The sequence below is a fragment of the Embiotoca jacksoni genome, unplaced genomic scaffold (assembly GCF_022577435.1).
Source record: "Embiotoca jacksoni isolate LCO1_2020_lvr unplaced genomic scaffold, fEmbJac1.0.p SCAF_29, whole genome shotgun sequence".
Lineage (NCBI taxonomy): Eukaryota > Metazoa > Chordata > Actinopteri > Embiotocidae > Embiotoca > Embiotoca jacksoni.
In genome coordinates, this window is record NW_027185380.1 from 2,017,501 (window position 1) to 2,039,051 (window position 21,551).

Sequence of the window (21,551 nt, forward strand, 5' to 3'; positions counted from 1 at the left end):
AGTCCTGCGACTAACTCTGGCCCAAACTAGAAGCGCACATCCCACCGACCGGCAGAGCACTTGATCTCCAAGTTCCTGCCCGCCCTCACATTCTCCTCACGTCCTGCCTCCTTCACCAGCCTCTTCTCTGTCCTACAAGCACAGCACAGCTTCAAAGGTTGAGAGACAATCTGAGCGAGGAATAAATACAGATTCGGAAGGGATCGTATTGATTTTTTTTTTTTTTTTAGGCCCAACCGTAAGACTCATTGGTATTCGGAAGAGCAGAGGTGCTACTCAAAGAGAAATATGAGCGCTGCTCCTCTGGATGGAAATGAAACGTAAGCAACAGCTGATGCAGAGAGAACAGAAAGGGCGCAGAACCACAAGGTTATTAACACGCGCAGATGGATGTAGAAACCTCCGCGGTAAGCGGATGGACAAGTTGTCTGCGCAGACGGACAGCAAAATCGAGGTGGACTGGCACCGGACCTCGTGTTGATTACAGTGCAACGTTAAAAGTCCCATTGCTTATCAGTCGATAGCGTCGAGATTTTATTGGGTGCAAACCAAGACCTCCGATCCCATTCACGAAACCGAAATGAAATCGATATCAATGTTTGCCGAAACAAGCCAACGAGTTACATCGGCTGTAATTATAGGGACTAGAATGAACCGATTACACGTGACCCCCCCCCCCCCACCCCCCCCAGACTGAAAGCTTTTACTCTCAGGGAGTTCTTTTAAACAGGTAAAAGCCATCAAACATGTGCACAGCAAGTCCGTCTTGCCAAATGGAGTTAGAAAATGAATGCAGCATTTTTTTTTTATTTTTTTTTTTTATGATTCGACAAACACTTTCGTTGTGAGAGCATAATCTACAAAAAAATGAACGTGGGAAGACATTTATATAACACATTTTCCAGTCGTTTTTTTTTTTTCACCTATACTGTAGTAACAACATAAGAGCAACCACTGCATTGCAATGATTATTATAGTTATGATATACTATATATATATATATATAATTATATATAGTTTCGATTTTCAAAAGAGTTTAATTTAATTTAGGACATTTCCAATTACAGACAGACACACATGCTGTGCAAATTTAGAGCTCCTGTGATTCTTTAGCTCGTACTTGTTAATTTAATTGTGCACCGGAGCAGCACATTTGACCCAACTGTGGGGTTTTTTGTTTTTTTTTTTTCTTTCTTCCTAAGTTCAACACAGCACCCTGTCTGCACTGGTTTGTGAAAATGTCCAGTTTTTTGAAACGCACCAGCAGGTATGTCATAGCTGCAGTCGGGTATGTTATCAAAGTAAACAGTCCCACCTAGTGGTGCAACCCGGTTATTGTTCAAAAACCACAGAAATAAACATTCAAATGCTCATGCTTGCTCATTTTTTTTATTTTTTTTTATTTTTTTTAAAGCGTAAAGCTCTTTTTCCTGATAGACAAGTCATGAACGGCATCACTGCGTGCTGATACTTGCTTTATATTCCCACCAAACGATCACGTCCGCGCAATCATTAACCGCTCTGACACAACCTTGAGAACATGATGACTAAGGTACGATCAAGAGCAACTTCTGCAGGTGGCTGATAAAGACAAAAAAAAAAAACTTTAACAATTCTTTAGGTTACACGCATCAAACAAGGCGAGACGGTCCCGTATCTACACTCACTTCATCACAAGCCTTTGTGCTGACAAAGCCTGTAAAAAAAAAAAAAATCACAGTAGGACCCTACCTGTGATTAACTCTCAGATAATCTCTGGGCTGAAACGCCACCGTCAGCTCTTTTTTTTTTTTTTTTTTTTTTAACGAAACGCTTTCCAGGATATGATTAACGCAAACGCTGGTCACACTTTACGTCCTTGTTTCTCCCTGCGAGGGAGGGTGTTACGTTTTAAAAACGACGCTACGACAGGAGACGCGAGCGGGCAACTGATGTCAGGATGAATGTCAAATGTACCCGAGTCGCTAATGAGCAGAACAAAAAGATAAAGTGTGTGAAAAAACAAGACGAACCCCCGACGTCAAAATGTCGGATCCTCACGCAAGCCGCACGCCAACCGACGCGCTCCTTTGCAACGAGAAGGTTCAGTTTGGCGCAAACGCATACTTGATGGGTGTTAACGGATTCTTCTTTCCTTGTCTTGCGTACAGTTTGTGGATATTTTCTGATTACGTTTAATCGTGGCAATAATCTAAGTCCTTCGAGTGTGTAAAACGCAAATTGAATTCATTTTAAGAAATGTTCTGCAGAGATTCAGACCGGTACTTGAAAAACGATCCCGACCAGCGTCGGCACAGCGGCGGGAGCAGGCTCTCTTGGGAGCGCACGGACGTGTCAATCAAGTTGGTTTCGGTGAAGAATCAAACCTCTCTGAAGTTTTTGTTGTTCCCGTCGTTTTTCCGCCGCATTCAGTGAATTCGTTTCCCACGAAGCCTCCCGTTTCACGCCGGGGCGGCAAAAAAAAAGATTCACCTCGATCGGCGCAGAGTTCAAACCATCCCGCTCCCGCGGCGACGGAGGAGGAGGAGGAGGAGGAGGAGGAGGAGGAGGAGCCGCGACAGTTCCTTTACGCGCGCTCGTTTCTCTTTGGTCTTCTGTTGTAAATCAGGGTTCTCCGACCCGTCGGTCGCGATCCGCCCCGGTACGTCGTAGAACGCGACCCGGTTCCGAGCGGGTCGCGGAGAAGATTCGAAGGACGCGTGTCTGAATTTGATCGCCCAAAAGAACCGTCGGGGAATCTGTTTCCATTTCTGTTTCGGCAAACGCGCGGAGATTCAGCTTTCAGCCAATCAGCTCCCAGTATTTCTCAGCTGGTTTGGTGGAGCTCAGCCACGTGAATAAAATGTCCCTAAACATTAGTACACTTTGATTTTTGTAGATATCCGAGGAGGGGGGGGGGGGGGGGGGATAAACACGACTTTAATGGCAAACGATAAATAAATAATGTTTTAATGGTAAACGATAAATAAATCTATGTTAGATTACTCTGTGACGATTCCATCTTGGCCTTTGGCTTCAAAAGCATGGCGGGGCGGGGTACCGATAGTATTTGAGGTTTGTGCTGACGTGAGCCAGCATTTGATCATTTACAATGCCCACAAAATGCCAAGAGACAGGCAGCAGACCCCCCCCCCCCCTCCCCCCGCAGTGTTTTTTCCCCTTGGATGGATCTCTGCGCTCTGACCTCTGCTGAAAGAAGGAGTCGTGCAGAGTTGAACTAATTAACAACTCTCCAGCGGGCTATCTGAGGTTTGCTCGCTGTTTTTTTTGTTTTTGTTTTTGTTTTTTTTACCCGCCTGTTCTCTTTGCTGGTCAGCCGGCTGAAGCGCACGTACACCGAGGTGCACGTTTCCTCAGATCTGCAGCACGTCGGCATCTTTCGGCGCACTGTTTTTTTTGGTTCCGAGGCCCAAAACGTCGTCGTCGTTTTCGTTCCGCGCCCTCGGCCTCAACGCGCAGCGGCTTTGCGGCGAGGAAAGCTCTAACGGACCGACTGGTACGCCCGCTGGGCGCGAGTCAGCGACTATCGTGGCGATCGTGTCGTGGCGTTTAGCAAGCGAAGGGTCAGATATTTCTCTCGGGGCGGCCGGTGGAGAGCGAAAAGGGACTGAATACTGGACTCCGAGCAGAGGCTGCTAAACTTTGAACAACAATTATACAAAAAAAATATGAATCTACAATTTTCTTTCTGACAACAAATCAAATCAAAAAAAAAAAAAAAGACGTCGGAAACAAACGTTGTGTGAGTCTCTCTGTGCTTTGCCACCCTGTCTGTGACTTCCAGTCCAGGCCCGTTCCATTATATGAAAGACATTTTAATAGGGGCTTTTTTTTTTTGCTTTTTTTTTTTTTTTTAGCAAATATTACTCTTAAGAGGAGTTTATTTTTGCAAAGTGAATTATTCGTAGACCGTGCTAAAGATATTTAGTATATTTTCTATTTGTGTTGCAAGTATATTTATTTTATTTTTACGGTGGTGGTGGTGGTTTAAGACTAAATCCAGTACACGTGTGTGTGTGAAAGCCTTTGCAATGGTTAATAAAGTCATTTAATTCTTTAAATAAACCTTTACTTCAAGGTTTTTTTTTTTTTTTTTTTTAACCCCAGCACTTGAGTGAGTATACCGGTTTATATTACACAGAAGTTGGATTTAATTACGATTAAAAACAGACATACTAACTGCTATCCGAGCGGCCAGACTGAGTGCAACTGTGTGGCTACAAATGTTTTGTGTTTTATTGTTAAAGCGGAAAATATAAAGTATAAAGCAATCCTCCTAAATGCCGATCGGGCATTTAAGCACCAGCTGACACGGTGACTGTCGACTAATAAGGAAAAGAAGAGGGAAGCTTCCACCACTTCACTGTCATTCTTTCAGATCACAGCCACTAAAAACGCCACAATTCAACATGTAAAAAGAAAAAGAGACGCCTATTAGCGTGAGTGACATCTCATTAAGACATGACTTCATCACCCCTCCCGCCTCTTACCTGAGTCCTTCTCAAAGAGAAGACAGCAGTGAGTCTGTAGTAGCCATGGTAACACCTGTGACAGATGAAAAGATGGATGACAGATACAGTACAGGTATAATACAGCTGAGTCACCACACGCACACACATTGACTGAATGGAGGGGAGCAGCGCAAATGGGAACGTGTGGGCACTCAACAACAACAACAACAACAACAACAACAACAACAACAACAAAAACTTGAGGGAAGAAGCTGTGGGTCCCCTCCATTCACAATGACTGTCACCGAGGGGGGGGGGAAACACCACCCCCGCCCTCCACCCTTCAACCTCCACCCTCCCCCGCACCTCCGAACACACACACACACACACACACACACACACACAGGACACATCCTCGCAGCACCTCACCCACACACCGCGCATCGTTAAGCGCTATCGACTGATCGGCGGAGGAAACAGGAAGACCCGGACAAGCGAGGGATCGTTGAGCGGTGACTCATTCTCGCTCTGCAGAACTTCTGTCACTCCGCGAAACGCGCACCTTTCCGCCTTGCGCGGCCAGGTGCGACACGGACCGGTCCGAATTCAAAACCTCCCACCGGAGCCCGTGCGGACGCACCTGAGATCATCTTCATCGATGACAAACACTTATTAACAAGAGGCTGAGTTGCAGGCTCGCTTCATGCACACAAAAAAAAAACACGCCACGCCGTGCCTCTTCCTCCACTTCCCCCGAACCCCCTTTTTTTTTTTTTATTATTATTTTTTTTTTTTTTACCTTTTTCAGCGCTGACATCTTCCGCGTCGCAGAAGGTCACTTCTTCTTCGATAGTAAACGGGATATAAACAAGCGAACGACGATCATGTCCCCTGGTATCCATGAGCACGTCCGTCGCCCCGCATGTTAGAAACATCTGCAGCAGTGCGGCCGTAGTTTCCCATGATGGAGGCGGCTCGGATGCGTTTTCTTGTCCGACGCGAGTCCTGATGCGGCGGCAGACTTCATTCTTTGGAGATGACTTATAACGCGCTGGTGTTGTGGTCACTGGATGCGCTGCTGCTGTTACGAAGGCAGCCTATATCAGACGCCATTTTTTTTTTTTTTTTTACAAAGTCTGCACCTACTGTAGCCTACTTGATTTAATGTAACACAAAATAACATTACAAGCAACTTCTAAATGCAAAAAGGAAAAAAAAAAAAAAAGTATTAAAAAGTAAAAGGACTAATTTTAATCACAAAACTACTAAACACTCCACTAACATAATGTTTATTATTTAAAGAGAAAATACACGTATGAATGACAGGTATGTGTTCAAATTAGTGGGGACTGAAAATAAATGTGTTTTTTAAGGAAAATCTAAACACAAAGGGCTTCATCTAGGTTTTTTTTTTTAAAAAAGCTATTTGATCGACCAGATTTAATAGATATCCTGCTGCCTACCAAATTTTATTCAGAGATATAAACTAAAACCATTTGATTAAAAGACAGTAACATTATTTTGATATCTTTTATTATATCTTTTATTTATCTTTTATTGCCTTCTTTATTTAACCATCTTTATTTAAACTGCTTAACAGTCAAAGTTAATCCAAAATGTAAAAGATAAGATGTGATTTAACAATAATTAATAATCAGTCCGACAATAATCAGTTATAAGAAACCTATAAAAAATAGTTTGTAGCAAATGATTTAACAGAAGATGCATAACTGGAAGTTGAACTTTATATTTAAGGGGTGTGAATGAAAACACTGTCCTATCCTGACCCTCAACAGAAGCTACTGAAGGGCCAAGCCTCGTTACACCAGCGTAGGTAGACTGCTGTAGGGCTGCAAACATTGATTATTTTTTATTATTGATTGATCTGTTGATTATTTTTTTAATGAATTAATGAGTTATCTGGTCTTTAAAATATCAGAAAATGGTGAAAAACATCATCCAGTGTTTCCTCTAGTTCAAGGTGCAGCCTAAAATTAATCCAAGATATTCAGCTTATTATCATGGAGGACTGAAAGACCCAGAAAGTATTTACATTTCAGAAGCTGGAATCAGAACCTTTCAGCATTTTCTCATGAAACAATTATTTAAAACAATTAATCGGTTATCAAAATAGTTCAACCAATTGACTAGTGGACTGCTGTGTTGCTGTGCAGCTCCTTGAAGGGGGCAGTTTACCTATAAAGCACATCATGTATTCCCTTAAAACAGATCTTAACATTGGCAAGCTACACCTGAGCTGCATTTTTCAGTCAACATCTCACTACAACTAAGTTTCCCTCTATTTGTCATCTATTTGCTGCCTTCTGGGGGATAAGACATCATTCCACATCTTAGAGCCAAAGATTCACCAAATTCTGCTTTCCCTCAAGGTAACTTCTCCAGCAGTAGAATTTTTTAAAAGAGCCTTAAAACAATGTTTATGGTAATACAAGTGAGTGGGATTGGCGTGAAGAAACATGGTGGGATTGATCGCTAAGAAACTGGTCTTGCAAGTCACTGAGAAATCATGTGGGTGCAGAGCTGAGAACAGCAAGAAGCTGAAAACTGCCTGGATCTCTTAACCTTTGCTCACACTGCAGAGACCAGTTCAATCTGAACTTCCAGTATTTTCCAAACAGAAAAACAAAAGTTACGGGTTACCTCAGTCCAACAATTTCAAGACTCTGCAACTAGCTTTTGATTAAATGGGAAGAAAAGATTAATGTCTCAAAGAGAATAGAACCAAACCAAAAAAATCTGTTATTAAACTTTTTGACTGACAAAACTTCCACAACTATCTCATTTAAGAAGTCCCCCTTTTTTCTTGAAATGTTCTTTTTCATATGCTGCATGTATTAATTCCTAATGAATAACTCCCAGTAGAGCCAAAGATAATAATATCAAAGAGGGAAAAAGAAATCAAAAGACCATTTTGAAACCCCACAATGTGTATTTCAACAACGTAACCCCATTTACCCAACAGTTTGATTTCAATTTGGGTAAACAAAAGAATTAGGAAATATGTTTTTTAAAAAAAACGTCAAATATTGAATTTTTAAAAGTTATTGTAGACTGCATGAAATAAAACAGACCTCATACTATAACCCCAATGTTATTGCCTCTCTTATTATTCTTTACATTACTAAATGTGAACACTAGAGGTCGCCAGTGATTATTTTCTTTAGATGTTCTCTGTCCATGGTGCTGAAACAGTGCAACTTTAATTAGACTTTACCCAAAAACAACAACAATAATGATAATGGTAAATAATAATGGTAAGACATAAGCATCTGCACTGTCATTAATATTACTACTTAACAAAAATATCTATCGCATACAAAAAAAACCAAAAAAATTATAATTTTTGCATGCTGAATTGGGAATTTCTTGATAACCTTCAGTTTTTTGTTTCAGTGTACTGGTATGAAAAATTGGTACCAAGGAAAGTGGAGCCTCTTTGTGTTTATACGCTGTTTTAGTTTTTAGGACAAAAACACAACAAAGAATATATTTAAAGATTTTAGCTGTCTCTCTCCATGGCACTGAAAAAGTTAAAGCCAGTCCCTCTCCACTTGTTTCTTTCCGTAATTTTGAACAGTACAGTATTCGATATCAGCTGAATCAATGCAGCACATTTATGCTTCTTCTTTTTTTTCTCTGCAACAGTTAACTTTGTTTCTATTAGAATTCTACTGCTCAACCAAGACCACATCTATCTTCATCATTTTATTATGTTTCCTTGACAACATACAGAACTAATACCTTCCTACTGTTGTGGTGTTTTCTGCATATTAATGCTTCATGTTCTTTTCCTGTTCCTCCTGAAAGATGGTTTCTCCTCCAGCACTTTTCTTACCACTTATAGTGATTTGAATTCCCTTGTAATGATTTGAATATCAAATAAACCAAAACAGCAAAGGAAAAATATGGAACAGATTTGAACTTTTCACTTGTTTACAGCTATCAGTTCATCCAGTGTGTTTTTTTGTTGTTGTTTTTTTTCTATTTACGCATACTCAAAGGTTCATTGTTGACCTCTGACCTCTTGTCTTGGCTAACTTATTTCCAATTTGGATACCGTGTCCCAACTCCTCGTACATTGAATGGCACAATGAAGCATATTTGATGACACCCTGTTTTCCCATTTAATTTGTCTGCCTGGAACAGTTGCCCTTTAAACCTGCGAGGACAAACATCACAAGTACAGTATGCTGCTCAATATTGAATCAATTCCAATGACCCGTCTTCGTATTTATGACTTGAACAGCTGATCCGTCCCGCAGGCGGAAGCTCTTGGAGATCCCGAAGCTCTCAGACTTTCTGAATGAGCAAAGTTGTCTCTCCTAAAGATTATTTTGGGTCGTTTGAGTGTTTTTGATCCGTTGTGCCGCGACAGATATAAGGTGACAGGATGACACCTGCAGGCGTGTCAAAGTATAACCTGTTAACCCGCGTGCCACCACACCTGCATTTAACAAAAGATAATTGGCCTCCAGCCGGTGTGAGCTTCTCTCACGGATTTTCTCACCGCCCGCTTTGACGGCAACGACCGCATTTTATTCTGCACAATAACAATCAGGCTATGTAGTCTTTTGAATCGTCATCTTGTGCGATTTTTTTTTTTGTTGTTGTTGTATTTTTTTTTTTTAAATTAAAAATCAGCTTTAAATAATGTCATTAACAACCATCGTGCTGTTTCTCCAACGTGCAGCTGCTGCGCAACCGGTTTGTTTCTGCCTATTTTTGTCGCATTGGATTTAAAGGCGAAGCAGCAGAGTTGGATATAATAAGGAATTTGAAGTCAAGTTATAGATGCTGGGTGGCTTTTCTGGAGCTCTGTGGTGCGTATGATAGATATATCGGAGAAAAAAAACATGACCGTCACTTAGTCGACGTGTGTCTGCGAGAGGGGGGTGGGGGGATTTTCGGGTACGAGACGACAGAAAGCCGGGCAGCGAGTGTCGAGACACCCCCGAGAAGAAACCCGCCGGACAACCGGGGACCAGACTGGACCGCGTCCCGCCTGCCGGCTGAGCAGGTAGGACGATTGAACCTGGAGGCTCAGTGGTGTGTGTGTGTGCGTGTGCGTGTGCAAGGTGGCTGGTTAGACGCAACGTATGTCACAGCCAAAACGGTTCAATAAAATGTAAATTGCGACCATACGAATTGACGATTATAAAGAAAATCCTTACTCCAAACTTCATTCACCAACCGGGCGGTTTAATGATGCGTGGCTCCTTTGAAACGGGAATATGAAGGTTGAATACAAGTATCCCTTGACACGGCATGTCATTCATTAAGCTGCCTGTAGATTTGCCAGTTTAGGAGAGTTAGTCCTCCTGATAGGCCTGTTCAAGTAATCTGTGGTGGTCGCAAGTCACCTGTGAAAATCAGATATAACATCATATAATTTTGAAATATAGTGTGTCCTAGTTAATCATATGTGTGCCGAATTAACCCGAATATATTCACGTTGTATAACGAGTCTTTGTTGTGACGTTTAGGGTGTGTGTATGTTAGTAAAACCATGGCAACCTTTAATTGCGAGATTTTTGAATGGAGTTTGGTTGATCCTTCAAGGCAGAGAATCAGCCATGACATAACCTTATAGCACTGCAGTGGAGTTATCAGACATCACCCTAATACACGTACAGCTGTTTTTATATTTATGTTACTTCATGTTCAGTGAAACATAACTAACCAGGCAGATTTCACTGACTTTTTGCTGTAATTTGTTTTTGATATTGATAAAAAGCAAACAGTTATTTACTGTAGTTGTTGTCAATTGGGATACTACAGGAAGAGTTTGGAGATTTTGCATTATTTTTCATAAAAAGATTGTGAGGCTCTTTTCTGTAAATCTTTGTTCTTCTGATCAGCTCAGATCAAAGTTCAGCATTAAGTCATACTCATGAAGGATGGATATTTATTCCTCTTTCAGGACAGCAGCGGGCCTCACAAAACAGAGGACACAGTGAAGGACACCTGGAATAGCCTGTCCAGATCCCCATCCCTGCTGGATCATGGGTAACCAGAATGGCAGAGACAGCCACGGTCCTACAGGTAACACAGACAATGCTGTTGTTTAAAACCCAATGGAAAATGGTTGCTATTTATTTATATATTAATTATTTACTCCTTACAAAGGTTGAGAATACTTCTGTTTTTAAGCTGCTTCACTGCACATTTTTCACCGTGTTTTGAAGTGACGCCTTTCTTCTGGTCACTATTCTGTACGACTGACTATTTTTAGACTGCCGTCCTCCTGGCTCCAAGAAAGTGCCACATGCACTTCGTCTCGGTGTCTTATTATCTGTAATTCCAAGTGAAAATAAACTGGTTTACAGACAGAACAAATAAGTAGTCTTTCACTATTTTGTGATGCAGCAGCAGGCTTTGCACTGAAAGAGGTGTCACCGAGCCAAAGCGTTTGCTTGTTACTCTTCAGCATTACAAAAGAATATAAAAATCAGAATACATACAAACATGATATATACACACAGGGAAAGTTTCAGAAGACTTTTGCATGAGCCAGTTTATTTTCTGTTAAAATAGCAGGTTTTTGTTGCTTCAACACACCCGCTAAACAAGGGTGAGCACAGTGATGTTTCATTGGACTATATTCATCTAAAGATGATTTATTATAACCTTTTGTTTACCCAAAGTACCCCTCATCGGCAGCAGAAGGCATGTTAGGCCTTAATTAAAGTAGGAATAAGGAAATACAAATTTTAGAAAGTCAGAACGCTTCACTGAACCAAGCTGAACAAAAATCTTTCCTGAGATTTGTGTGTAAATGTATAAAGCTAAATAAATGAGGCTGCGTGGCAATTTGTAGATGCACCTTCGTCCATTTGAAATCCTGGTTTCAGGAACTGTATGATCACAGAAAATGTCCAGTGAAACAATAAAATGCACCACAGCGGATTCGGCAACATCAGACTTGTCGTCAGTTTTTATCTGTCATCGGCTCGGCTAAGGTGTGAAGTTTCCCCGCGAAGCCTCACAGTTCTCGTTTCAAACTGAAGACGTTCGATCGGCCGCTCGCTCAGTTTAATTCCCACTTGCAGCCGTTTAATATGCGGCCCGTGGTTATTGCGTCTCCTGGCTGTCAGTGCGCAGGAAGCCGGCTCCAGCTGGAGGATGAGAATAGCTCCCCTGCTGTAGCTGAGCAGACTACATCACACTGCTGCCAGGGAATCGACGAGTCTGCAGAACCCTGCAGCACAACACAAGGACAAGGAGGGGAGGCGAGGAAAAGGTCCGAGTCGAAGCAGGTGGAGATCCCTGCGGCCGGCCAAAATCTGCACAACATAAACTGGATAACGTCAGGATTGTGCAGAAATCACATCGATCTAATCATAGTTTTCAGCCAACAGATGACACACGAGAGGATGTTTGATGATCAGAAACCAGCCCAAACTGCAAATAATACATGAAAAAAATGGCCATTAATTCCTCTATTAATGTTTTTTTTTTGTTTGTTTGTTTTTTTTTGGAGTTTCACAGTTAATGCAGAATTTTGGCTGCTCTGATGATGGATGTAATCACTTTCTGCTAGCAGTGATAGCAGCTGTTTGATGCGGCATCAAGGTGAAATCGACTCTCTTCCTGGATCTTGCCACATGGGGGAACAGTGTGTGTTTGCCAGCCAGGACTTTGGCAGGAGAGGCTTTTTTGCTGCATCAGTCAGCCCGGCACTGTGAATAAGGGGAGAGCACACCGAGTGCTTACATCTGCATCGAGGGAAAAAGAAGAGGGGGGGGGGGCTTCCCATTCAGCACATTTTCAACATATCACAGATGATTTTTAAAGCATTTTTCTCTTTTACCTCTTTTTATTCCCCCCCCCCTCTCAGGTTCTCCTCTAGATTTCTTCCACACGCCTCCTACCACACCCTCCCAGGCAGAGCTGTCTGCCATGGCTTCATCCTCTGCATCTTCCCCCGATAAAGCGCAGACTCCATCACCAGCCGGCGGCACCACCCCCTCCACCGTCTCGCCAATCGCAGACTGGACACAGAAGCTGTCGGCGCCCTCGGAATGGGCCGTGATCAGCGTGGACAGCATCGGCTCCTCGGAGACGAACGCGAGCGATGCGGGAGTGAGACACGAGAAGGCGGCGGTCAGTCTGGGCATTCCCATCCCGCTGCCTCTGTCCCAAGGATCGCCGGCAGAGCAGAGCTGGCAGGAGAGAGACAGCGGGCTGGAGCCGCAGGCTGCGGCGGAGAAAGCCGGAGAGGAGATGACCTTGGTTCTACTCAGTCTGATGGAGCACTACAGGGCCTCACTCGGCCTAACGCCCAACACCGATGTCACCACGGGAGCAGTCGGTAGGCCCTATACGTTTACCTCTTTCTTTTGTTTCCTTAAAGTCAACTTTATTTTTTATTTTTTATTTTTATTTTTTTTTTTATTTTTTTAACCCCCGTCGGGCACCAGAAATCACATTAACTTGCGTTTCCTCCTCCTACTTAAAGTAAACTTAAAAGAAACTTAACACAAGTACAACATCCCTTTAACATCTGGGATTAACATCAGATCCAATTTAAGATGCATCAGAACAAGCTCACACTGTGCTTGAATCACAGTCGGGAGGAAACGCAAACGCTGCAGATCAGATGTGATTATCCTGCTAATGTATCCAGACGCAGATGTGTTTACCTGCCTATTTGCAAGTTACTGATAAAACAAAATTACAAGTGTAACTTTAATTATTGAAGATCTCTTCTTCTTTAACTCCTTCTCGCTCTTTTAAAAACCCTCAATATGTAAATATTGGTTTATCAATTTGCTGGATGTCTCCTACTTTACTAAAAACTGAATTCTCAATGCTGAAGTTTTTTAGTGTCCGCAGCACACTTGGCTGGAACCTCACTTTCATCTGCATTCTTGCATCAGTACACTTTTTTGTTTTGTTTTATATTGTTACTGTTTAATGTTCCACTTCAATATCTGCTATCGTCCAAACATGCTCTACACATAAAACGGAGTCAGTATTAATGTGATCGGTCTGGTCTTTTTTTTTTTTTATTTTTTTATCTGAAGCATTTTATTGGTGCTGTATCGCTGATGAAACTCTAATAATAAATAATATGCTCCACCTGTACTGATTACAGCTGTCAGACTTAAATCAGTCTTCTTTCAACCTTGTGTGATTTTGATTTGCTTCTTTGTGTTTTGAACTTGTCAGAGCTGCTCAGACGCTTGATAACAGAGAGAGAAGAGCTGGTTGAGGAGGTGGACAAACTCAGGGAGACTCTCAGGGTGAGTTCTTACTTCAGTGGGTTTTTTTGTGTTTTTTTTACTACCTGAGGTCCTTGGAGACAACACCGAAAACACAAGACACAGCATTTATTTTTCTGTCATTCTTGCGTCTTATTTTTTTTTTTTATAACTATTTCAAATATATCATATCATCAATCATGACCGTGTTTCTTTTGTTTTATCAGACAGAGAGGTTGGAGTGGCATCAGTTCCAGTGTGACCTGCAGGTCGCCGTGTCCGTGGCCGACCGGCTGCGGGTCGAGTCGGACCAGGCTCTCGGTTTGCTGCAGGAGAGCCACGGAGCCGTGGAGGAGCAGCTGGCTCGGGCCCTGAGCGGACAACAGGAGACGGACCGAGAGCTGGACAGTCTGAGAGACGAGCACAAATACGTCTGCTGCAAACTCACTGAACTCACTCTGCAGCAGCGGCAGGAGCGAGCAGAGCTGGACGCTCTGAGGACCATCTGCACGGTGAAGGACAGACGATCAGATCAACAGGCAGAGAGACAAAACTCTGAGGACGGACATGGGGACACGATACAGAAAGTTAGAGGGGAAGCTGAATCGGAGGCTGAAGCTGAAGATGAGAATGAAGCAGATCAAGAGGAGGACGCTGAAGACGCAGCTCGCGACGCTGAGGAGGTAAATGAATCGGGAAACGGGCAGCTGAAGGGGAAAGGCGTGGCGGAGGGATACATTCGCAGTCTGGCTGCTCTGGAGAAGAAGAGAGAAGATGGACGTGGACAGAGAGATCCACGGAGGATCGTGATGCTGTCTGAACGATCTTGGTGAGTCTACGTGAAAGTTCACACCACGGTCACCTTACAACAACCGAATCTTTTCAAACACGCACATTTCTGTCTCGTAGGAGTCTCTCTCGTCTTCCTCTTCCAACTGACTCCTCTACTCAAAACGGGGCTTCAAAAAACACAAGCACCACGTTGCCCCTATGCAAAGTACGACACCCCATGAACCGATAAGTAAACCAGCAGGATTATGTGGAATATTTGGAGGCATTGATGAGATCGATGTTGTCCTGTGTAGAATCAGCTCATTGTGTCTTTTCTCAACTCCTCTCAGAAAGAAGAGCCATCAAAAGGGAGAAGGACGGATCGTATTCTACAGCGGCAGGACAGTTGGTCCAGCTTTTACACAGGTGAGCTTTTAACCTGTCAGACCACCTTTTATATTTCCTGGACAGAGTTGAGTGAGCAGTCGTATGACTGCGGCTGCATTCATGTGTTGCAGGAAAACAGGACGACGATCAAAGCTCAGATTTCGTCAAGTAAGTGGCTGTTAAGCCTTTTTTCTTTTGTTTTGTTTTTACTGACATGACATTTCTGCAGACACAGAAGTCTGTGAGAGAGGCAGCGAGAGGCAGATGAGTGTTGAGCATGTTCAGAAAAAACTAAATCACATTCAGACCATAACGACATCATGAGACACACTCTAATCTGCAGAAAAAAAAGGACAATTTGTACTACGACTGTGTTTTCTAAGCTAAAAACATCTTTATATCCTCCTTTAATATATTACGCTTTAAAAAAAAAAAAATATTTTCATGTGTTTGTGGTAAGTTTTATGTCGCTGTTCTCTGGTTAAGGGATTTGCGACGGTGTTAAGAAAACTGTTAGACAAAGTTATTCTCTGAAAAGTTTGTAGCAAAGAACTGATTGCTGGTTATAATGTTTTCTCGCCTGTACAGACCTCAAGATGGTTTCAGTGCTCTGCTGAGGCGTCATGGCGGCTCCAGAAGAAACTCCCTGCTGCGCTGGTGCCAAAGTCGTACGCAAGGCTATAAGGTTAGAGAGGAACATTTACACTAACACTAATACTAATGAGGTATTTTTACTTACGTGAACGTGTGTAACCAGCGGACCTCAGTGGCAAACAATCGTGAATGAAATAACTCAACCAACAAATATACTCCATTTTAAAACACTGTTTCATAATGTTTGAATGCTTTGTGACAGAATATTGAGATCACCAACTTCAGCAGCAGCTGGGAAGATGGTTTGGCTTTCTGTGCTGTTTATCACACCTATTTACCAACTCACGTCCCCTACGACAGCCTCCACCCAGATGAAAAGGTAAAACTGTGCAAACAGGCAAGGAGATTATGTAACAACTATGATCACATGTCAAATTCATCTACAAAGACTGGACACGGTATTTTATATATATAGAGAGGTAAAAAGAAATTAACTATCCAGACACAAATGTCTTGCATGAACTGATAAAAGGCTTACATGTAAATATTCTACAAATTCATCAATCCATAAAAGAAAACCTGTAAAAGTGTGTATTTGAGTTGATATAAAAGCTGCCGTTGTTTTTTTTTTCCCAGAAGGAAAACCTGAACCTTGCTTTTAAGACGGGAGAGATTGTCGGGATCGCAGCCACACTGGTGAGAGTTTCACTCTCTGCACTGCACTTCAGATGTTCAGTGCAGGTTTACACAAAATGTATTTGTGTACATTACAAATCATTCAATTTTAAACTAACACTGTAACTTCAGATTTCTGATCAGTCTACAGCGCGAGTGTAGTTTTCTTCACCAGTAACGTGTTTTCCGCTCCTACAACCTTCCATCTGCGTGACAGACCGTGGAGGAGATGCTGAAGGCCGACGGGCCGGACTGGCAGAGGGTGCTGGCGTACGTCGAGAGCATTTTCCGTCACTTTGAGCTGTGAAGTCGTCGTCGTCGTCATCATCGCCCTCCTTCATCTCGCTCTTCCGCCCGTCACCGTGAATCAGCAGCTGAAGGACTGAAGCCCTGTTCACCACAAGATGGCGCTCATCAGACAGGATCTAAAGCGTGCAGGCAGTATGAAGACTTCATGACTTGATTTTAATGTACAGATATATCGTTCAAACAGAAACGGCCATCGGCCGACACTCGGGAGGAAGACAACGAGCAGCGTCTCATCCGCCGAGAACTTTTATTTTTCTACATACATCACGGGGACAATGCATCTGAAAAGCTGCTGGGTGAATATGCGCGTCACAAAAGTTCAGCACTGCTCAACAACTCGTTCCACTTCCACCGTCACATCACTGGGTGTGCTGGTTTTGCACCGTTTTGCCTTTCAGGAAAAAAAAATAACTTGCACTTTATTATTAATTAGGTCACTTAAGTTTATTTATCTTGACTTATATTTATTTCTACCATGAACTTCTCCTGCCATGATACTGTCATAATGCATGCATGCATCCAAATGCCACAAAACAAAGACCGAGAGCAGACATGTACTCAGATTTTATATGTTCGAATAGTGATGTTTTAACCATAAATATTACACAGACTGTCGGAGGACAGTTGGCTTTGAGGAAATGTGTATATTTTCCACAAAGTAAATGTGTGTAACTAGTATTTTTAAAAACTTAGTTAACTTATGAAGACTTATAGAAATAATAAAGTTATATACATGGAAATCTGTTGTTGTTTTTTCTCCATTAATGCCACACAGAATCAGAGGAAACAATTACATTTTTAATATACAACAAAACAACATTTGACAGCATATAAAAATGGTATAAAAGATGGCATTAAAGTAAATAAAGTTCAGTGACATAAGAAAATGGTCGTAGTGTAACATGTAACAAATCCTAAATAATTAAAGCGATGATTCAACGAGGATGTTCAAATGAAACCACGATATAAATATGGTTTGTTGTCTTTCATGGACCGTAATTAGTGTTTCGAAACTTTTGCCTTTTCCACAAAAAAACAAAAATGGCTGACGTGATCTTGGTAATACATTTGTAGTAATAAGTACATCCAACGCGTTAAATAAAAGTAACCTCGCAGTTGACCAATGAACATAAATAATTCCTAAGAAGCTGGAATGGCGCCTCCTATAGGTGGCGTTGACAGCGGCGGCAGCAGGAGAGACTTCAGCTTAACCGACATGGCTGCAATTTCAGGGTCCTGGGTTTCATACATCTTCACCAGTCGGGCAAATTTAAGGACACCTACAAGTGAAGCAGAGCCAGGATCAACATGGTGAATCACATCCTCTGGGGCTCTGGCGGGAACATAGTTCTCTGAGGTAGCCGATCTCCCCGATGGCATTACACAACGAATAAAGATTTAAATATCTAAAACTGGTAGACACTGTCGTGAATTTATAATATGATAATATGATTGTGTGGGTGACCAATAGTGCTTTTAGATTATATTTATGTGCGAGCACCTTCAGAAGAAGAAAATGATAAAAAAAAATTTAAAAAAAATGTGAACATGAGGAATCGGTGCGTAGTGACGTCTTTATTCTACTTGGTTCGTACGCAGCAGTTTATAACATGATGTCATCTATAAATCTAAGGCGTGTTGACTGTGACTTTAAATATCCACAAACCAGATTACGAGTTGAATCCAGCACGGCTATTATGTGCACGGAGCAGCTCAATCTTTCACGGGGTAAATATTCCCGGTCACACGTCGCCCGATGAATTTCAGGACCTGAATTAAGTTGTTTGTGACCACCGGCGTCCGTGACGTCACCGCGGAGGTGAACTTGAGTAGCTGGCGCGCATTCAATTTTGAATCAAATTTTTTTTTTAGGGGAACAAGGAAGAAGTTGCATGAAGAAGTCATGAATTGACAGTGCAAAAAAAAAAAACACGAATAGGACTGCGACTGAAAATAAGAATCTAAACTCATCAATAATGAACCGCAATGACACTGGCATTTTTTGTTTGTTTGTTTGTTTGTTTTGGTTTTTTTTTAAGATGAAGACAGCTCACCTTCTCCCTCGTTGTTAAATCCGTAGGCTTTGATGACCTCTTGCTGAATCTGAGTGGCCACGGGGAGCACGAGCTGCAGCATCTTCCCCATGTCGTTGCAGGAACTCTCTCGAGCCTCCTCCATCCGTGCAGCGTTCTCCGGCACCGAGAAGGCCTGGATCACCTCACTCAGCACCACTGGTGGGTGGTGGCGGTGGTGGTGGTGGTGGGAAGGGGAAACAAAACACCACGTCAGAGGCTGCTCCGCAAGGCAGGTTGATTTATTTTTACGCAGCGCATTTCATGACTAGTGAACTCTTTCCGACACAAATAAATGAACAAACGGAAACCCGTTTACACGGACGGCACACAACTCGGGTGATTGTAGGCCATTGTGAGTCGAAATATAGAAAGTTTCTCATTATTTGGAGATAATCAAGTCTTTATTTTGAGTCTTTCTTTATTGTGTCTAATAAAGTCACTAATTTGAGAGTTTCTATTCGTAATGACTTATCGGATCATTTCTTTTCTTTTCTTTTTTTCACCACATTGGTGGTAACAAAATCATTGGCCTGTGAAAATCTAAAAAGGTTTACATTTGTTTTTTGAAAGTGGACACACACACACACACAAAGGCTACACTACACTAACACACATATTAACATCAACTCACACAAAAACTAACACAACCTGTAACTGTATTGACTGCTCATATTGTCTTTGTGTTATTCCCTTAGTGGATTATCTTTTTGTGTTGCAATTAATAAAAGAATTAAAAAAATTAATAAAAGTGGACGGCTGTGACATCTTTTTAAAAAAAAAAAAGACCCTGAACAGTTCTTCATTTTATTCTGGCTCAACAACAAACAAAAAAAACCTACAAGAAGCAGCTGGTGCCAGAATAAAATATGAAAAAAAACTCTCCCAAGTGCTCTTCCGGCAATTTATTCAGCAACGATGCGGATCAGCTGAGAAGAAGTCAAAGGGGAGTTGCGCTGACGTAAAGCGGTTCGTCTCACCTCTGGTCTGCTCCACAGTCAGGGTGGGCTGCTGTGCTGGAGCTGAGGCCATGTCTGCAGGCGAAACACGGGGAACACAAAAAGGGATGAGAGCAAACTGCATCCGGTAACTGTAGCAGTGAGAAACGGGAGTAAAGCACAAATAAAAAAAAAAAAGATCAAACACAACAAAAACAAAAAAACGACCGATTGATGGATTAAAAATAACGACGTGAGGTCGTTTGCGGCGACGAGCTCCAAACATCGTTTACTTTCTAACAGGATCTTAAAATGTTGACTAAACCACAGCTTAGGAGACGCTTATCACATCTAAAAGACACGTTTTCTCTAAAGAAATCAACCGCTGAACATTTGAAGAGGAAAGATTTGGAGACTCACCACTGTTGAAAACAACCTAGCTGCAGCGCCAGACCTTTTTTTTTTTTTTTTTTTTTTTTTACGACAGCTGGCGACGTCGTACGACACCACTTCCTGCTTTTCTGAGAGACGTCAACGTCAGAGGTAAACAAACAACTTGCTAAGCTGGAAGCTTCGGGGAAAAAAAAATATCTCTCCAAAATGTAGTTAAAGTGAAACACAGACACGTTTATAGCTTTAGAAATCGTTTCTAAATTCGTGAACTTTAAAAAAAAAAAAAAAAATTAAATTAAATATTTATTTGTTTTTTTTTAAACGAGTTGTCCAATCAGCTGCTTCGTCCACGTCGACCCAACAAACGTTGGTCGGCGGTTCAGCGTCGATGGAGCAGAAGCTCGCGAGTTTCAGAGCCAGACGTCAGGCTAAAAATGTTGTTAAAGAGAGGCGAGCTGCTGGTCCGCAGTCCGGAGAGCTGACGGAGGAAGACACCGCTGCTCAGTCGGAAACAACCCCGGGAGCCGACAGCCAGCCGCCGCCGGGGGAGGAGGAGGTGGTGGTGGAGGAGCAGGAGGTGGTGGTGGCGACGGGAGACGAACCAGCTGCAGCTCCTCCAGGCAGCGTGAGTTGATCCCTCAGATGACATCTTAAATTATGTGGGGAGAAAAAAAAGAAAAGTGAACTTCCATTAGTTTTCTAATTCAAACTTAACTAACTTGTTAACTTTACGTGTGAGTCTGTGAACGGTAAGTTGTCAATTTACTGCTTGGCACTCGTTAGTAAAGTGTTTCAAACACAATTTAAAAGCCATAATAAAAAAGCATGTTCAAGTTAAAGTGCCTTTGTGAATACCTATCAGGTTGACATGATCTACGAGCTGTCGGCAGCGAGTCAGATTAGAAAACGATTATATATTTTGTGTAGGAAATGTTTTTTTTTTTTTTTTTCTTCCACACTTTCCTATGGTGTGAATCATAAATGTGAATCCTGTGACTCAATCCTCCAGGTTAACAACAGATAGATAGATAACTTTATTCATCCCCAGAGGGAAATTAAAGTTTCGTAGCAGCCAGATATATTAAAATACAATAAAATAAAAAGTGACCGGCGTGGCAAAGGCAGATTAGATCTGGAGTCTGGGAGCTCCGGGCAAGAACGACTTCCTGTCTTGTTGCTTTTAAACAGCGAGACGCCGACCCTCTGTTGTGTGTCCTCTGCAGAGCCGTGGCGACTGGCTGCTGGACAGCTCTCTGGGAAGGTGGCTGGCTTCGAGACAGCTCGTCCTCTCCAACCTCACTTTGCTCAAAGTGCTGCTGTGGCTGGTTCTGCTGGGTCTGTTTGTCGAGCTGGAGTTCGGCCTGCCTTTCTTCGTCATCTCCCTCTTCTACTGGCTCTACGAAGGACTCCGCAGCCCAGCGTCCCGAAAGCCCGGAGAACTGAGCGCCTATTCAGTCTTCAACCCAGACTGCCAGCCTCTGCTGGGCTCGCTCACTGCTGAGCAGCTGGAGGGGGAGATGGGTTACAGACCTCTGGCCAACAGATGAAGAGCTCGTGATTTTGGACATTTCACACCAACGATCAGATCTTTTTCGCCATTTGAACGACGTTCATTTTCATCAGAAATTTACTGTAATTCATGTTTGTGTGCAACACATTAAATTGGTATTGGCCTACTTACAGTTGTATTCCTGTTTCTGTTTTTATGTCTTTGAAGCGCTGTAATAGTGTCACAGA

The 21,551-nt window shown here is 42.4% G+C and overlaps 4 protein-coding genes across 6 annotated transcripts in view; 2 read left to right on the forward strand and 2 right to left on the reverse strand.

Moving 5' to 3' along the window:
* Positions 1 to 5,553, reverse strand: part of dlgap2b (discs, large (Drosophila) homolog-associated protein 2b) — a 68,430-nt gene extending 62,877 nt beyond the window's left edge. Inside the window, exon 1 of the mRNA XM_069161606.1 lies at positions 5,251 to 5,553. Within this exon, the coding sequence (XP_069017707.1) occupies positions 5,251 to 5,386 (136 nt within the window). The 5' untranslated portion in view covers positions 5,387 to 5,553. The remainder of the gene's footprint in view (positions 1 to 5,250) is intronic.
* A 3,455-nt stretch (positions 5,554 to 9,008) lies between these two features.
* On the forward strand, positions 9,009 to 17,130 carry LOC138205607 (cytospin-A-like). Its single transcript, XM_069161693.1, has 12 exons — positions 9,009 to 9,489; positions 10,393 to 10,514; positions 12,310 to 12,783; positions 13,644 to 13,717; positions 13,903 to 14,504; positions 14,585 to 14,672; positions 14,797 to 14,872; positions 14,965 to 15,001; positions 15,422 to 15,518; positions 15,690 to 15,806; positions 16,064 to 16,123; positions 16,320 to 17,130. Exons 2-12 carry the CDS (start codon positions 10,475 to 10,477, stop codon positions 16,407 to 16,409), a joined length of 1,755 nt encoding a protein of 584 aa, XP_069017794.1. The 5' UTR covers positions 9,009 to 9,489; positions 10,393 to 10,474; the 3' UTR covers positions 16,410 to 17,130.
* Positions 17,131 to 17,196: 66 nt separating this feature from the next.
* On the reverse strand, positions 17,197 to 19,913 carry grcc10 (gene rich cluster, C10 gene). Of its 3 annotated transcripts, none has more exons than XM_069161696.1 (4): positions 19,842 to 19,913; positions 19,464 to 19,517; positions 18,466 to 18,642; positions 17,197 to 17,691 (listed from the first exon to the last, which is right to left on the reverse strand). In XM_069161696.1, exons 2-4 carry the CDS (start codon positions 19,513 to 19,515, stop codon positions 17,552 to 17,554), a joined length of 369 nt encoding a protein of 122 aa, XP_069017797.1. In that variant the 5' UTR covers positions 19,516 to 19,517; positions 19,842 to 19,913; the 3' UTR covers positions 17,197 to 17,551. The 3 variants fall into 3 exon arrangements, with proteins under 3 accessions (XP_069017797.1, XP_069017796.1, XP_069017795.1); XM_069161695.1 differs by having other exon boundaries at positions 19,464 to 19,573; XM_069161694.1 differs by having other exon boundaries at positions 19,464 to 19,856.
* On the forward strand, positions 19,895 to 21,496 carry saysd1 (SAYSVFN motif domain containing 1). The gene is made up of 2 exons (XM_069161697.1): positions 19,895 to 20,439; positions 21,038 to 21,496. The coding sequence occupies exons 1-2, from the start codon at positions 20,203 to 20,205 to the stop codon at positions 21,359 to 21,361; spliced, it is 561 nt and encodes a 186-aa protein (XP_069017798.1). The 5' UTR covers positions 19,895 to 20,202; the 3' UTR covers positions 21,362 to 21,496.
* The last annotated feature ends 55 nt before the right edge of the window (positions 21,497 to 21,551 follow it).

What these genes read in the sequence shown, in the direction of transcription:
- saysd1 (XM_069161697.1), top strand. Translation starts at nt 20,203, where the DNA reads ATGGAGCAGAAGCTCGCGAGTTTCAGAGCCAGACGTCAGGCTAAAAAT. An exon ending in CTGCAGCTCCTCCAGGCAGC is followed by an intron (nt 20,440 to 21,037) that starts GTGAGTTGATCC and finishes TGTCCTCTGCAG; the next exon opens with AGCCGTGGCGACTGGCTGCT.
- LOC138205607 (XM_069161693.1), top strand. Translation starts at nt 10,475, where the DNA reads ATGGGTAACCAGAATGGCAGAGACAGCCACGGTCCTACAG. An exon ending in TGTCACCACGGGAGCAGTCG is followed by an intron (nt 12,784 to 13,643) that starts GTAGGCCCTATA and finishes TGAACTTGTCAG; the next exon opens with AGCTGCTCAGACGCTTGATA. An exon ending in TCGGGATCGCAGCCACACTG is followed by an intron (nt 16,124 to 16,319) that starts GTGAGAGTTTCA and finishes TCTGCGTGACAG; the next exon opens with ACCGTGGAGGAGATGCTGAA.
- grcc10 (XM_069161694.1), bottom strand. Translation starts at nt 19,707, where the DNA reads ATGTTTGGAGCTCGTCGCCGCAAACGACCTCACGTCGTTATTTTTAAT. An exon ending in GACTGTGGAGCAGACCAGAG is followed by an intron (nt 18,643 to 19,463) that starts GTGAGACGAACC and finishes ACCACCCACCAG; the next exon opens with TGGTGCTGAGTGAGGTGATC. An exon ending in ATTTAACAACGAGGGAGAAG is followed by an intron (nt 17,692 to 18,465) that starts GTGAGCTGTCTT and finishes CTTCACTTGTAG; the next exon opens with GTGTCCTTAAATTTGCCCGA.